The sequence below is a fragment of the Vulpes vulpes genome, chromosome 12, assembly GCF_048418805.1.
Source record: "Vulpes vulpes isolate BD-2025 chromosome 12, VulVul3, whole genome shotgun sequence".
Taxonomy (NCBI): domain Eukaryota; kingdom Metazoa; phylum Chordata; class Mammalia; order Carnivora; family Canidae; genus Vulpes; species Vulpes vulpes.
Genome location: NC_132791.1, coordinates 133,078,195 through 133,095,922, shown reverse-complemented (window position 1 = coordinate 133,095,922; position 17,728 = coordinate 133,078,195). Strand labels below are relative to the sequence as shown.

Sequence of the window (17,728 nt, the reverse complement as noted above, 5' to 3'; positions counted from 1 at the left end):
AGCAAGGAAGTCCTGGAGTAAAGCCAGCACCAGGGCCTTCCTTATCTCGGGGGGAGAAGGCCTTGCCTCCCTCCCCTGCAGCTCCAGGCCAGGACCATAAAAAGACAAAAAATGCAAGACATTTCTGTAGGATCCAAAACATAAATCCAGGGACGCCTGCATGGCTCAGTTGGTTAAGCTTCCCACTCTTGGTTTTGGCTCAGGTCGTGATCTCAGGGTCCTGGGATGGAGCCCTGCATTGGGCTCCCGGCTCAGCAGGGAGCCTGCTTCTGCCTCACCCTCTGTGTGCTTCCTCCCACCCAAATACATAAAATCTTTAAAAAAACAACAACAACATAAACCCAAAGGCAAGCAAGTGACAAATGGGGTAAAAGTGCCTGCAGCCAGCGGCTTATCTCCTCTGACCAAGGAGCTGGCTGAAAGCCACCCAAGGCTGAGGAGGGGGTGGGTGCCTCCCCACGTGTCACAGCACCGCCGGGGAGCGGGAGGAGACCAGGGGGTAGACTGGCGGTCCTGGTGTTGGAGGCGAACGCGGACCAGAGCAGGAGGGCCGCCAGTTCCCCAGGAAAGATATGAAAAGACTCATAACAAAAATGCTCAATGGGGAGGAGTCGAAATGAGAGGGACCGAGATAGGAGAGGGAGAGGTGAGAGGGAAGGGAAGGGGGGATCTGGGGCCATAGACACAGCCAGGGGTGCCCCTGGGCCTGGGAGGATGCAGGCACCCTCCGCAGGAGGCGACATCTTCACTCACCTGCCTGCAAAAGGAAACTAAAGTCCTTGGGACTTCCCCATGCAGGACAGACAGATGGAAGTCCATTCTGGCCACCTGCTTAAAGGAGCTCTGGAACCTCCTTCTCCTCCGAGAACAGAGGAGACGCAGGGAGGCAGGTCCCAGCATCACCCCAGCACACAGCGCATCCCAGGGACACTGGGGGCTGGGTCCGGAGAGAGAAGGCCTCTGTGCTCCCGCACAGATTCCACCGATGATTCTGGAAACCCAGGAGAAGAGGATTCAGAGCCAGAGAGACACCAGGGCTGGGAACTCCAGTTCCTCAACAGCCCTGAGAGGGAGCCATCCTCAAAGGAGACAGGTTAGAGCCAGCTCGCCTCGCCTGGTGAGCCTCATCCTATTAACACACAGTATATGTACCCTTCATAGTGCAAGTAAGTGGAACTCAACTTTTTTTTTTTTTAAAGATTTTATTTATTTATTCATGAGAGACACAGAGAGAGGCAGAGACGCAGGCAGAGGGAGAAGCAGGCTCCCTGCAGGGAGCCTGATGTGGGACTCGATCCCAGGAACCCTGGGGTCATGCCCTGAGCCAAAGGCTGATGTTTCACCAATGGAGCCCCCAGGCTCCCCGAAAAGGTTCTCAATCTCCATCATCTTGGTGATTCCACCAGGGATATGTTTGTCAGAACTCATGGGACTGCACACCTAAGTTGGGAGTAATTCTCTGCGTATAAATTATTACTCAATTTCTTTTTTTTTTTTTTTTTTTAGATTTTTTGTATTTATTCATAGAGACAGAGAGAGAGAGAGGCAAAGAAGCAGGCATCATACAGAGAGCCTGATGTGGGACTCGATCCAGGGTCTCCAGGATCACACCCTGGGCTGCAGGCGGCGCTAAACCACTGCAACACCGGGGCTGCCCTATTACTCAATTTCTAAAACTTTAAAAAATAATAATAATAAAAATAAGCCCTCTGTTTCAATGTGCCACCGATGAGCACACCCAGAGCCCAGACCCTGGAGTTCTAACGCTCAAGAGGCCCTTTCGAATAATCCCAAGGAGTGTTTGCTTTCAGATGCGCTGGGTCATGTTTCCATGGTCAGGTCCGTTTTCCTAAAGTATGACATTCATAAAATACAAAACACAATTCCCACTTTCCTTCCACGTTAGCATCCTTGACCTCTCTTCCTCATAATCACAGAGACACACTTTTTAACACGGGTCATGCTCTGTGAAACTGCCGTGACCCTCCTGCCCCTCCACATTTTCCTTCCCAAAGTCCCCTTAGTCCCATGATGAGTTCATGAAAAACACCTTTCCTTGGATATTCTTCGTCAGAAGAGAACTATTCGTCATGAATGCCTCCCCCGCCGACACCCCATCCCGCGTTGATGATGGCAACATGCAGGTGTGCAGTTTACTGTCCCTGATTTCTAGTCTTTTGAGCCAAAGCAATGCAAAGGCAGATACAGTCACGCCTGTCAGAGCTGACAACGCTGTCACGCCCTGGAAAGCCGTCCTCATAGTAATTACATTATATGACAGGTCACATTTTGATTAAATGTCACCAATTTTTACAGAAGATGTTTGTTTTTCTGATCATGGGTGCCTGGGTGGCTCAGTGGTTGAGCGTCTGCCTTCGGCTTAAGGTGTGACCATGGGACCCTGGGATCGAGTCCCACCTCGAGCTCCCCGTAGGGAGCCTGCTTCTCTCTCCCTCTGCCTGTGTCTCTGTGTGTCTCTCATGAATAAATAAATAAAATCTTTAAAAAAATTATTTTTCTGATCATTTGATCCTTTCTTTTTATAAGTTTTTTTTTTTTTTTTTTTTTTTAAGAGAGAGAGATAGGAGAAGGAGAGAGAATCTTAAGCAGGCTTCATGCTCAGTGCCAAGTCCAACGCAGGGCTTGATCCCATGACCCCCAGATCATGACCTGAACTGAAATCAAGAGTCAGACACTTAACTGACTGAGCCACCCACACACCCCTAAGGGTTTTATTTATTTATTTATTTATTTATTTATTTATTTATTTATATTTATTTATTTTTATGATAGCCACACACAGAGAGAGAGAGAGAGAGAGAGAGAGAGAGAGAGAGGCAGAGACACAGGCAGAGGGAGAAGCAGGCTCCATGCACCGGGAGCCCGACGTGGGATTCATTCCTGGGTCTCCAGGATCGCACCCTGGGCCAAAGGCAGGCGCTAAACCACTGCGCCACCCAGGGATCCCGGGTTTTATTTTTAAATAATCTCCATACCCAACACGGGCTTGAACTCATAACCACAAGATCAAGAGTGACTTGCTCCACTGCCTGAGCCAGCCAGGTGCCCCCTCATTTGATCCTTTCTATGTAATCGTACGTAAAACTGATTTTTAAAGGGAAGAGATGATCAAAGTTAAATTGATTTTCTCGGGATGCCTGGGTGGCCCAGCGGTTGAGCATCTGCCTTCGGCTCAGGGTATGATCCCTAGGTCCCAGGATTGAGTCCCATATCAGGCTCCCTGCATCGAGCCTGCTTCTCCCTCTACCTGTGTCTCTGCCTCTCTCTGTGTGTCTCTCATGAATGAATAAATAAATAAAATCTTAAAAAATAAAATAAATTGATTTTCTCTGTGGGTTCTAAGAGCAGAGTATTTGTGACTTTTTCAGCCCACAACCTATCAACATGGGGAGAGGATTTGTTGGGCAAGAATCTGAAACAGGAAATCCTCTTCATTTTAGCCCAAGGCTGAGTTTTTTTATTCGTTTGATTTGTTCATCACTAAAAATAAGTGCCACTTCATATGTAAAAGCAGCAAGCGGTATCAGTAAAAGCAGAAAGAAGCAGCTACAAAGATCAGCTAGTGACAGCCAGGTAACAAACACCCCGGGACGCCCTAGTGACTTTATAGGTGAGATCTACCAAACTTTCAAGGAATGGATCATCTGATTTTACACAAGTTCTTCCCCAAAATAGATAAAGAAGGCAAAGTACTCCCGGGCGGCTCAGTTGGTTAAGCGTCTGCCTTCAGCTCAGGTCATGGTCCCGGGGTCCTGGGGTGGAGCCTCTCGAATTGGGCTCCCTGCTCAGCAGGGAGTCTGCTTCTCCCTCTCCCTCTGCCGCTCCCCCTGCTCATGCACTCTGTCTCTCAAATAAATAAAAAAGAAAAAGAAGGCAAGCCATCTCATTTTAGGAAGTTCTGACTTCAGCTAAAGACACCACAAGAAAATTAAAACACCAGCCTCATTCACTTAGGAACATAAATGTGAAAATCCTACATAAAACATGGGCCAACCACATCCAAAGGTTTATTGAAAAGGACACCATCCAACCTGATTAAGTCAAGTGCGTCCCACAAATGCCAGGATGATATGCTCTTCTTTCCTCTGGACAGAGCTCCATCTTGCTGAGAGCAGCAGCCTGTGCCCAGTCCCAAGGGATGGGCCACGATTAGTCACTGAAGCCTATCTTCTCCAGACACTCAGAAGGCAACCCTCTCTTGCAGTCAGAAGCACCATGATCCACCTCTGACCAATGTCACTAGAAGTCAGCCAGGGGACAGGGCTGCTAGGAGAGGTTGTCCTTGGCTGGTAAAAGGAGAGTCACGTACGGTAAAGCAGTTTTGTGCTTCTGCTCTCGCCCCTTCCCTTCCACCACCAGATTTATGCATTTGAGGGTGGCAGCCATGTTGTGACCATGAGGTGACCGGGACAGAGGACAAAGATGGTATGCTAGAAGGATGAGCTCCTTGCTACTGAATGATGCTATCAAGCTGCTAGGCCAACCTGAGAGGGGCCCATCTCCAGACTGCTGGCTGGGGAGTTAACTGGCTGGTTGAATCCGTGGAGCAGCGTGTCTGCCACTCTTGACCTTGGGGTTGTGAGTTTGAGCCCCCCATTGAGTATAGCGATTACTTAAATAAATAAATGAACTTAAAAAAAAAAAAAAGGTAATGCCCTTAGATTTTAAGAAAGCAGGGGATCCCTGGGTGGCTCAGCAGTTTGGTGCCTGCCTTTGGCCCAGAGTGCGATCCTGGAGTCCCGGGATCGAGTCCCACGTCAGACTCCCGGCATGGAGCCTGCTTCTCCCTCCTCCTGTGTCTCTGCCTCTCTCTATATATATATATTAATTAATTAATTAATTAATTAATTTAAAAAAAGATTTTAAGAAGGCATTGCTGGTTTTCTATTACATGCTGCTGAGACCATTTTTTTTTTAACCAATTCAAATGGTTTATCACCAGAAAAATCTACCAATATTATTAACTGCACTAGTGGACTCATGGAGACAGATCCCATGCTTATACAATTAGAAATAGGAAAATGCGAGGCATCTGGGTGGCTCAGTGGTTGAGTGTCTGCCTTCGGCTCAGGTCATGATCCCGGGGTCCTGGGACAGAATCTCGCATCGGGCATCTCCTCCCTCTGCCTATGTCTCTGTCTCTCTGTCTCTCATGAATAAATAAAGTCTTTCAAAAAAAAGATAAAATGTTTATGACAGTCTAATGGTCCATGAATAGCCACATCAGGTGTGAAAAAGAAAAGGGGAGGGAGTCACCCTGCCAGATATTAAAACATACCACAGAAGTTATAGCAAGCAAGTAACAACAAACAAATACACAAAAACCAACTGCCGCCCCCGGGGGGCTCAGTGGTTTAGTGCCGCCTTCAGCCCAGGGCCTGATCCTGGGGACCCGGGATCGAGTCCCAGGTTGGGCTCCCTGCATGGAGCCTGCTTCTCCCTCTGCCTGTGTCTCTGCCTGTCTCTCTCTCTCTCTCTGTGTGTCTCTCATGAATAAATAAATAAAATCTTAAAAAAAATAAAAGAAAAACCTTAAAAAAAAAACTGCCACTGCATAGCTGCTGATAAATAGAAGAGAACCGGCTAAGAGCAGAGGAGCTGCCCGTGTGCACACGGAAGCGTGGTGTGGGCTAACAGTGCAGTGGCATCAGGAAGGACAGGTTAGACCAGCAGACAGGGTAGGTGGTTGCCTCACTGTGTGGGGGAGAAAACAAAAAGGAAAGAAGGAAAGTTATATCCCTGTTTCACATGGTATGCAAAAGTAAACTCCAGATGGATTAAAGATTTTTATTTATCTATTCATGAGAGACACAGAAAGAGGCAGAGACACAGGCAGAGGCAGAAGCAGGCTCCCTGCGGGGACCCCAGTGTGGGGCTCAATCCCAGGACCCCGGGATCATGACCTGGGCTGAAGGCAGACACTTGAGTGCCTTCACCGCTGAGCCACTCAGGTGTCCCTGGTGGGATTTTCTTAAACAAGATACCATGACCACAAACCATAACACGGGAGAATTTCTGCGTGGCTCGAGTGGCCCGCAGGCCGGGCTGTCCCGGTGAACGACATGCCCAGGCCACGGGGTGTGGGCAGCCTCCCGGCGAGGCTGGAAGCAGGAGCCGTGAGCGTGGGGTGGCCGCAGACCGGAACCACAGGACAGCTGCCGTTTGGTGTGCTGGCTCCTCTCCCCCCACCGAGCAGGTGTCCCCTGAGGCCCGCAGCCGAGCGGCGTCCCAAGGTCTGCTCACTGCGGGTGGAGACGCGGCCACGCGCAGCACCACAGCACCCCGGTGGTGGGGCTGGGGGGACTTAGGGTGCAGGGACCTGCCCAGTCTAGAGCTTGAAGACCGGCGTCCCTCCTGGGGGTCCCGGAGGAGCTGCAGCCACCGAATCCACTGCGGCGGGGCTGACGGAGGCCCACGAGTAGAGCCTAAGTGACCCCAGGAGACGGCTCCGGGAGCGGCCTTGCTGTGCAAACACTGGACACAGACATTCCATTCCATCTGATGGCACTCGGCACCGGCCCCATGAAACCCTGTCTCCGATCCTAATGTTATGTTTTAGTCTGGTTCCTCTGCTTACAAGAAAAAGGAACAAATTTAAATCACCTAAAAAAAAAGTGTGTGTTTTTTTTTTTAACCTTCCTGGCAATAATCAATTCAGGCAATTGGGTGCTGCAGTTTACAGGCCAAAGTTTAATTAGGAACAGGGTATTGACTTAGCATCAAATACCTCCCCACGAAAACCCTCCTGAGTGACCAAAGGAAAAACAGGAACTCGATAGTGGAAAAGCTCGGTGGATTCCACCTTAACTGCGTATCAAAGTCAACATCATCAGAAACAGGTCAAATGGACACGAGGTATTTCCTGATACGATTGCCCCAAGAAAGCCACATCACTTCGGTGACAGTTGTGCCAGAGAAACACACCCAATATCCAATCACGGGAAACATCAGGCAGACGGAGGGAAATTCTACATAATTGAGGGACATTCCATGTAATCACTGGACTGTGGTTTTTCAAAAATGTCAAAGTCCGAAAAATAAAGACAGTTTAAGAAACTATAGGAAAACAGGGGCTCCCTGGGTGGCTCAGCGGTTTCGCGCCTGCCTTTGGCCCAGGGCGCAATCTTGGAGTCCCGGGATCGAGTCCCGCGTCGGGCTCCCGGCATGGAACTTGCTTCTCCCTCTCCTCTGCCCGTGTCTCTGCCTCTCTCTCTCTCTCTATTATGTCTATCATAAATAAATAAAAATACATTTTTTTTAAAAAAGAAACTATAGGAAAGCAAAGAGCTGTGGTCCCAGGCAGAGGGGGGTAGCCATAAGGGACGTTTTTTTAGACAATTGGCTGAATGGGAATACAAACTCCAGACTAGATGGCAGTAGGGCACCAGTGTTGAGTTTCCCAAAATCAATGATCCCACTGCAGTGAGGTAAGAAAAATGTCTTTGTTGTTAGGAGACACACATGGAAATGCTAGCGGCAAAGGGACATGGTGTCTCCAGTTTCTTTTTTTTTTTTTTTTGGTGTCTCCAGTTTCGTGTCAGTTCAGGAAAACACACTTGAGAAAGGGTGATAAAGCAAATGAGACAAAATGTTAACAAATGGTGCATCTGGGCCAAGTTAATACATAAAATCCACCCTCCTGTGGTACGTTTATCGTCCACTGTGCGACACTGAGAAGTTTGCAATAGAGAGATAGCAAAATCTACCAGGGAGATTTCCGCTTCTGGGAAGATGGAGTGGATGTGCTTTTTCCCTTGTTCAGCCCATAAGTCCAATGAAACCCTAGAATATTCCATATAAACACGAACCTGGAAATAGGCACAGAAAATAAAGTAAAATAAAATAATAATAATAATAATAATAATAATAATAATAATAATAATAATAGTGCCTGGGTGGTTCAGTCAGTTGGGTATCTGTCTTCAGCTCAGGTCATTATCCTGGGGTCCTGGGATCAAGCCCAAATCAGGCTCCCTGCTCAGCGGGGCATCTGCTTCTCCTTCTCCCTCTGGCCCTCCCCCTGCTCATGCTCTCAATCTCTCTCTCTCTGTCTGAAATAAATAAAATCTTAATAATAATAATAAAGCTCCAACAAAAGCCTGCCCTCTCTAGCCAAAGGACCAGGGGAGGGTAGCCTACCATGGCAGAACCTGGAAAATCACCCCTCTGTTCCAGACAAATCCCACAGACACACTGTGGCCGCACCCATACTTGCAAAGGCCAAAGGGTGAGCCTGGATTTCCACCCTCCCCGGGCTTGCAATGAGGCACCCCAACATCCCTGCCAGGGTGAGGTCCCCCTGGGAAGGCTGAGTAGGGGAGCAAGAACTTTCACCCTAGCCAGCTGGTAACCACGGGGGAGCCTGGACTTCCAACCCAGGCAGTCACGAAGCACCGCTTCCCCTCCCCACTGCAGGGCGTCAGGGAGGCCAGGAGGTCAGGACTGTCGCTCATTTCAGCACTTGGGAGGCTGCAGGGACCCCCCCACACAGTAAGAAGCCCCCTGCAGATGTCAACAGATGCTGAAGGGGGTGCTCAAACTTGTACCTCCACCTGGCAACACCTTTCTTTCCTCAACAGAGTGGTGTCAAAAAACGCCAGCTAAAACAGACTCTCATAGGGATGCCTGGGGGGCTCAATGGTGGAACATCTGCCTTCTGCTCAGGGTGTGATCCCGGGGTCCTGGGATCGAGACCTGCATTGGGATCCCTGCAGGGAGCCTGCTTTTCCCTCTGCCTGTGTCTCTGCCTCTCTCTCTCTACATCTCTCATGAATAAATAAATAAAATCTTTAAAAAAAACCCACCAGACTCCTGTAAAATAATAGTGGCCATGTTTCCACACACACACACAAAAGAATCATTCATCATACCAAGAACTGCAAAGAGCTCGGAATGAATGACAAGGGTAACCAACAGCTCGTCTAAAGGACAGAGGTTCAGTGAGGACGCCTGGGTAATTATTTTAAGGCAGCCATGATAATAATGCTTTAACAAGAAATTACGGGTATGCATGAAACCCATGCAGACTCAATGTCAGCAAGGGCGCAGAGGATCTAAGGAAGCACTGAAGGGAGAGTGTAAAGCTGAAAGACAGGACGGCTGAAATGAAAGCTCAGGGAGTGAGCCGCGCAACACAATGGAGACAACAGAGAAAAGAACCAGTGAGCTGGAAGATACAAGTACAGAAATCACCCATTCCAAACAACAGACAGAAAACAGGCTTAAGTGGGGGCAGGGGTTGATGGCGCCAGGGTGGCTCAGTGAGTTAAGCATCCGACTCTTGATTTCAGCTGAGGTCAGGATCTCAGGGTCCTGGGATTGAGCCCTGCATTGGGCTCCGCACAGTGGGGAGTCTGCTGGAGAGTCTCTCTCTACCCTTCCCCACGCTCATGCATGCTCACGCTCTTTCAAATGAATAAATCTTTTTAAAAAAATAACCCAAAGATAAACTCCCCCATATAAACACACAACAACCCAGAAATATGACCCAGATATTGCAGTCCTAGGCATTTCCCTGGGAAAATGGAGACTGGCGTTCACAGAAAAGTCTGTACGCTAACGTTTATGGCAGATTTATTTATAACAGCCAACAACTGGAATCAGCCTGGATGGCCTTCACTTGGTGAATGGTTAAACCGTGCTACATCCACACGGTGGAACACCGCCCAGCAATAAAAATAAATGAGCTACCTGTGCACCCTACAAACTACGAAACTGCACAGAAGTGTGCAAAGCGAAAAAAGCCAACTCAGAAAGGTTGATCATGCATACTGTGTGATCATGCATAGGTGACCTTCTCGGCATGACAAGACAGCAGAAATGAACAGAGCGGTGGTTGTCGGGGGTAGGAAAAGAGCGTGGGTCTAAAGGAGCCACATAAGGGATCCTTACGGGGAGCACTGAGTCAGTATCCAGGTTGTGATATTGCGTGGTAGGTTTGCAAGATGTTACTAATGGGGGGAACTGGATAAAGGGTACCAGGGTCTCTGTCTTATTTCTTACAACTGCATGTGGGTCTGTAATGATCTCAAAAAAAGCTTAATGTTTAAAAATCCACCCGAAAATTAAAAAATACCTTTGCAAACAACTCCACTTAAAAAGAGAGAGAAATAAGGGTGCCTCTGCCTATGTTTCTGCCTCTCTCTGTGTGTCTCTCATGAATAAATAAATAAAATCTTTTTTAAAAATTGAGTGGATTTTGAGTAGACCACCAAATAATGTCTCCTGTACGAACTCTTTGAAAAGGAACCACAGCTAACGCACTGAATTGGGCTCTTTGGATGAGATCAATTTTGCCTAATTTAATGCAACAGAGACTTGCTGGAAAGATATTGGACTCACTGGGTACAAATGAACATGGACAACCCAGGACTGCTCGGGAATCAGGTGGCTCTGGTGGCCTCTGTAGGAGGAACCACTCTATGGCTTTTCCTGAGCACTTTCTCAAATGAATGCTGTCCAGGTCTATTTTCTCCTTTCTTGTCAACACATTCACCATTTGAAATCCTAGGACAAGAATAGTTGCCCATGATTAGGTTACACCCCTGGGCTAAACTCAGGCCATGACAGGAAGGATCCGATGGAAGGAACTTCCAGAGACATTTGGGTCTCCGAAGTGAGAGGGCAGTGTGCCTACTTCTTGACTCCTATCAAATCTGTACTTGTCTGAGGAGACGTAATCTCCCAAAAGGGAACCGGGGTCCTCTTATACGAGAGGAATGGATGCTGGATTTTTTTTAGTTCACGTATTATCCTTAGATATTACATGATAATACATGTGAAATAGCACAAAGCAGTACTCAGATGAAAAGTGTGAATTAAAAGTGGATTTACTTGAAAAGCAAGAAAGATTGAAGTGAACTAAGATTTCAAGTCAAGAAGGTAGGAAGAGGGGCACCTGGGTGGCTCAGTAGATAAAGCGTCTGCCTTTGGGCTCAGGGCATGACCCCGGGGTCCTGGGATGGAGTCCCGCATTGGGCTCCCTGCTCAGCAGGGAGTCTGCTTCTCCCTCTGCCTCTCCCCCTCCTCCCCCTCCTCCCCCTCCTGCTCATCATCTCTCTCTCTCTCAAATGAATAAGTCTTAAAAAAATTTTTTTTTAAAGATAGGAAGAGAATATGAAAATAAACTCAAAGCACGAAGTTATTAAAAGTGGAAGCAGACATTCATCATCAAAGAGAAAAAAAACCAGCAATTGACTAGTAAAACTAATAAATCTGGTTCTTTGACGAATCCAATAAAATAGACAATCTTTGGCAAGTCCAATGAAAACAGGAGAGACTAGGGAGAAAAAGAGAGAGAGAAAAGACAAAGAGTGAGATACAAACAAACATTAGTGTTATACTTCCACATATGGAGATTTTAATAAATGATAGAAGTGTTAAAGTGTTCAAACCTGCAATAATAAATTTGAATAGCCACACGAGATAGATATTTTATGAGGAGCTGTCAATTACCAAAATTGACACAAGGAACCTCTCAACAGACCTGAAATTATAGTAGAAACAGGAAAGATATTCCAGAAGCTAACCTCCAAATGGCATCTAGTCAGATGGTTTTATAGGTGATTTCCACCAACCCTGCATGGAATGGAAAATTCCTGTGATCTCAAACTTTTCTAGAGAATATATAATTTTCCAACTTGACTTATGAGGCCTGTATAACTCTGATAACAAAATAAAACACACAGAAAAAGACCATGTCCCTCAGAAGAAATCTACGGGCCACTTCTACTTTCTTAGAGATAAAAAGTTCTACATACAATGTGAGCAAACCAATCTAGAATCATATTAAAAGAATTCATAACAGTCAAGTAGGGTTAACCCCAAGCATTCAAAGATGTGAAATTAGAACAAAAGTTCAGCACATGAACATAGGGAGAGAGTAAAACATAGGATCATTTCAGTGGGTTCCAAAGCACGTGGATCTCTTTTCCATGTCTGCAAAGGCCTTCGGTTTAGGAATGTTTGAAGAAGCCTCCTATTACAGAAGCTGAAACCGCCGGACCTGTTTTCCCACACTCCCTGGCAGCTAGGTCACAGGCTGATGATCAAACCGACACACCCAGAATTGGAATTGGGAGCTGGTAGCCTAAGGGAGCAGAGGCGGTGCAGGATTGTGTCTGTGTGCGGGGTGGTTGTGGTTGACACTGGGTCTCCAGCTCAGCAGCTGGGGCTGTGCAAGACCAGTGGGACCTGGTGTCAGAGCAGGAGCAGAGCTTGGCTCACCACACTAGTTCTGCAGTCTGGGTCTGCTCTGGGTAGCTCCAGGTCTGGTTCTCCAGCCCTTACTGGGAAGTGTGTGGAGCAGCCAATGTACATCCAGCAAATCCCTTTTCATCCTCAATTAGCCGGAACATTTTCTGTTGCTCACGACTAAAAACTGTGATACAAATACAGCAATCGTCAACAGCTCCAGGGGCCCCACTCCACATCACTCTCTGCAACTTCTCCCCACACTTCTTGCAGCTTGATTCCTCATTCCCCCCACCCCCCACCCCCCATGGTTCCAAGTACTTTTTGCAGTGGGCATATCACATATTACATAAATATAAATGGCAAATCTATGGATTAACTGCCTCTGGCCGAAGTGTTAATGGTGGTGAGGCGAGCAGACAGGGGCAGACTGGTGTGGCTGTGTGACGCCCCTGCTGGGACATTAGTCATTTGAAGGGGCAGTGGACCAACAGTCATGGTGACAGGCTGTTTGAAATAGGCACCCAACTTGTCAGTCTTGGGAAGTTTGGTTTCAAAGTAATCTCTACACCCAACGTGGGGCTTGAATTCATGCCCCAAGATCAAGAGTCATGCATTCCACACTCCACCAATTGAGCCAGCCAGGCGCCCCAAGTCTTGGGAAGTCTTAAAAGCCTTTCTGACAAGGAGAAATTTGTGGGCTGGGACTTTCCAGATAAGTAAGGACTGCGTATAAGGGGATAAGGGGGTGAGACAGACCAGGCAGAAGAAAGAGTATGATCTAAAATGAAAGGTGGTGTGGTAAGAGACAGGGCTGGACAGGTAGGCAAGGAACAGACCATGCAGGACCCTGCAGGCCACGTAAGGGATCTCAGAGCTGTCAGGAGCCACTGATGAGTTCTAAGCAGTGGAAGGATACGAACAGATCTGTGGTTCTAGAAGACCACTCCCACATGAAATGGTGAGATGGGAGGTTGCATAGTTAGGAGACTGGCCGGGAGGCTGTGGTGGGGAGGCCCTAGAGAACTGATGTCCTGGACTGGGAATGGTGGCAGCAGGGATGGAAAGAAGTGGATTCCAGAGAGAATAGGAGGTAAAATCAGCAGGACTTGGCAACAGGTTGGATAGGGGATGAAAGATGTTAAGGATGTTAAGGATGGCAGTCATGGATAGGGATTGTTTGCACTGACTGAGTGGCTGGATGGGTGGATGACACAGGAGGGTTAGCTATTTGGAGAGATGACGAGCTTAGCTTTAGACATATTGTCTTTTTTTAAACATTTTTTTTAATTTTTTTTTTTTAATTTATGATAGTCATACAGAGAGAGAGAAACAGGCAGAGACACAGGCAGAGGGAGAAGCAGGCTCCATGCACCGGGAGCCCGATGTGGGACTCGATCCCGGGTCTCCAGGATCGTGCCCTGGGCCAAAGGCAGGCGCCAAACCGCTGCGCCACCCAGGGATCCCTAGACATATTGTCTTAATGCCTGTGGAACACGCAAGGAATCCAAAGGGCAGGGGACCCAGATGTTCAGGTGTCTGGAGAGGGGTCTGGCCTAGAGGCAGATTTGAGTCTCTGGGGTGCGTGGATGGTGGTTGAAAGATGGAAACAAATGAGGATCACGTTGGGTTTTGTGTAGCACAAAAGAAAGGAGAGGGCCAGAGACCAAACTCTGGGGGCAGACTTGCTTTTCATGAAGGGCAGAGGAAGAGGAATCAACACTGAGAAATAACCAGCCAGAGAAGTAAGAAGAAAATAAGGGGCACAGGGCCCAAGGTGGGAGAGGCCACAGGTAAGCGTGCTGCACAAAACAAGCGAAGTTATAATGGAGACGAATCCAGTGGATGCTGGGGGCGGGCGGGGGGGCGGAGAACCAGTGATCTTGGCCGGAATGCAGCCAGTGGGTTGGAGGGAACCAGGGCAGAGAGGGCAAAGGGCAGAGAGGGGTGAGGGTTAAAACTGGCAACTGTGAAGGGGAAGCAAATGGCAGCCAGAGAAGCTGAGAAGCTGGGGCCGGTGGTGGTCGGAGGAGTCCACTCCCGATCTGCCCTGTGCAGCCGGACAGCAGGACAAGAGCCACAGGGAGGGCTGGGGGCAGCAGTGGATGGAGGCGATAAGGGCCTGTGTCCGGCAGGGACGCTGCTCCCGGGTCACAGGAGTCCCTATCAGGCTGGCATTTCCTCCCCATCCCCGTTCCCTTCCTGCCCCCAACCAGGCCCTCCCTGGAGCTGGAGGAGAGGACAGTCACACCCTGCGGGAAGCTCTGCACCCTCAGAGGTCTTTCTGTTTGCTGGTAAGCAGAAGTGGGGCGGGGGGGGGGGTGCCAGCACACAGGCAGTGGTGCTGGCCACCAAGGCTGGAAGGCGGGGGGTCAGTGTGGGCAAGGGCTAGCAACCAGGACCCACAAGGTGCCCACTCAAGCTCCCCCTCCCAGGTCCTCATGCATCTGCTCCTGTGGTTGCTTCTGCTGGCCCGCCTCTGCCGCCCTCAGTTCATCTGCGAGGTCTCCAAGGTGACCAGCCAGGTAGAGGTGAACTGTGACAACAAGGGGCTAAAGGCACTGCCCCCGGGCCTGCCAGGGGACACGGCCATCCTTCATCTGGCCGAGAACCCCCTGGGTGCCTTCTCCACCGCCCCGCTGGGACCTCTGACCCGGCTGGCCCAGCTGCACCTGCGTCAAAGCCAGCTGACCCAGCTGCAGGTAGATGGGATGCTGCCGCGGCTGGAGACCCTGGACGTGTCCCACAACAGGCTGAAAAGCCTGCCGTCGCTGGGACGGGCCCTGCCGGCACTCACTACCCTGGACGCGTCCTTCAATGAGCTGGTGGCACTGTCCCCTGGCACACTTGATGGCCTGAGCCACCTCCATGAGCTCTACCTGCGCGGCAACAAGCTGAAGACGCTACCCCCGAGGCTCCTAGCGCCCACGGCCCAGCTGAGGAAGCTCAATCTGGCCGACAACAGGTTGATTGAGCTGCCCCCGGGGTTCCTGGAGGGGCTCGGGGAACTGGACACCCTCTACCTCCAAGGGAACTGGCTGCGCACCGTACCTAAAGGCTTCTTTGGGGACCTCCTCCTGCCGTTCACTTTCCTCCATGGCAACCCCTGGTCTTGTGACTGCGAGATCCTCTACTTGGCTCGCTGGCTGCGGGACAACAGCAATAACGTCTACTTGTGGAAGGAGGGTGTGGAAGCCAAAGCCACGACGCCTAACGTGGACAGCGTGCGATGTGTCAACTGGAAAAATGTGCCCGTGCACACCTACCAGGGGAAGGACTGCCCCAGCCCCGTGGACGGGGGTGACATGGACTACGACAACTATGACGACGAGGACGAGGAACTCCTGGGGGTTGAGGCGCCTGCTACACGGGCTGTGGTCAGCTTCTCTACCCACACCAAAGCCCACACAACCCACTGGGGCCTGCTCTACCCAACATTTGCTTATCCAGACCACCAAATGGCCTACTTGTCTTCCACCCTGGAGTTCACTGAGAAACAGACCATGTTCCCGAGTACCCTGGGGCCCATTATGCCCATCACCACCCTGGAGCCCACCACACCCCCCACCACCCTGGAGCCCACCACACCCCCCACCACCCTGGAGCCCACCACACCCCCCACCACCCTGGAGCCCACCACAACCCCAATCACCCCAGAGCCCACCATGCCCCCCACCACCCTGGAGCCCACCACAACCCCAACCACTCTGGAGCCCACCACACCCTCCACAACCCCCACCACCCCGCAGCCCGCCACAACCCCCACCACCCCGCAGCCCGCCACAACCCCCACCACCCCGCAGCCCGCCACAACCCTCACCACCCCGGAGCCCACCACAACCACAACCATCCGGGAGCTCCCAACGCCCCCAACCACCCCGGAGCCCACCATGCCTCCCACCACCTTGGAGCCCACCACAACCCTAACTCTCTCCGAATCAACCACCTTCTTAGGCATCCCAGAATTAACCTCACTTTGTACTACTTCAGAATACCCAATAGTCCCCTCCCTTGTCCACCTCCCAGAGGCCCATGAGGTGGCTCGAGGAACTTCAGATAGCTCCAGAAACCATCCTTTGCTCAACCCTGACCTCTGCTGCCTCCTCCCCCTGGGCTTCTATATTTTGGGTCTCCTCTGGCTTCTGTTTGCCTCTGTGGTCCTCATCCTGCTGCTGACCTGGGCCCAGCATGTGAAGCCCCAAGCCCTGGCCATGGCCACGCACACCACCCATCTGGAGCTGCAGTGGGGAAAGCAGGTGACTGTGCCCTGGGCCTGGCTGCTCTTTCTTCAAGGGTCATTCCCCACTTTCCGCTCCAGCCTCTTCCTGTGGGTCCGAGCTAACAGCCACGTGGGGCCTCTGATGGCAGGACGACGGCCCTCTGCCCTGAGCCTGGGTCGTGGGCAGGACCTGCTAGGTACGGTGGGCGTTAGATACTCCAGCCACAGCCTCTGAGGCAATGGTGGGCAGTTTGGGGACCTTGAGAGGCTGTGATGGGCCCTCCTATGAGGATCTTGCTGGGGGTGGGTGGGCAGGGAGCACAGGATTGGGGGGAGGCCTTAAGCACCTTTTCTGGGTCAGAAGCCTCCTCTCCGCATTGCATGCACAACCTCAGTGAAGCAGCACGGGCAGGGGAGCCGGATGGGCCACCCAACAGAGCTCCTTATGCTGCAGGAGGGGTTCACAGACCACTCGGACATCACCATCACCTTGGGGGGGGGGGGAGCTTGAGGGAAAAGCAAATGGAACAGAGCGTGATTCTCACATGCAGGTACCTAAGGGAACTGGGGAAAAGATGCACCAAGACGAGAGCCCTCGTCATCCCTGGGGAGCCCAAGCTTAGGGGTTTTCTTCCTCTTCCTGTTTAGCATTTTCCACCGTTGTATGTTACTTGTATAATAATTAAAAAAAAAAAAAAAGTAACTTAAAAAAGCAAGCTTAGTTTCCTTTGGAGATGAAAAGTGGCCAGGGCCCCTGTGGTCAGGAGTGGGAGCCACAGAAGCTAGCGGCCTGGGGCACCTCCTCTCCTCCAGTGGCGCCCATGCACTAGTCCCCTCACAGGCACTAATTCCAGCTCAGAACCCACTGCGACTCCCTGGAGCGGTGACTGCTGAGGTTATCCCTGCCTGTAGCCCTGGTGGGAGCCAAGGTGGGCACCTGCTGACACCTGCAGCCTCCCGCCCTGCCCAGGCAGCGATACAGCCAGGTGTGGCCCTGGTGGGGACAGCCACCTGGCGGGGGTTACCAAGCAGCCTCAGTAGAGCGTCCCGCTCACATGCTGGAACACAGCTAATCGGAAGCCATGTCTCTCCTGCTCCCCTAGGTTCCCCCATTCCTCACAACTCCGAGCGGGGCTGTCTCCTGCCTGAACCAACACTCAGGGCCCAGAGAATGGGGATGGAAGCTGAACCCACCTGGCTTGAGGCTCCCTTCTCCAGGTGGCATGAACCTGGCAATTCGAGGGCACCTCTCCTGCTCTGAACCGTCCTGGACACGGGACAAGTCCTGAGCTTGGC

The 17,728-nt window shown here is 50.6% G+C and overlaps 1 protein-coding gene across 1 annotated transcript; it reads left to right on the top strand.

Moving 5' to 3' along the window:
- Positions 1-13,486: 13,486 nt before the first annotated feature.
- Positions 13,487-17,125, top strand: GP1BA (glycoprotein Ib platelet subunit alpha). The gene has a single exon (XM_026005271.2). It carries the CDS (start codon positions 14,319-14,321, stop codon positions 16,665-16,667), a length of 2,349 nt encoding a protein of 782 aa, XP_025861056.2. The 5' UTR covers positions 13,487-14,318; the 3' UTR covers positions 16,668-17,125.
- The last annotated feature ends 603 nt before the right edge of the window (positions 17,126-17,728 follow it).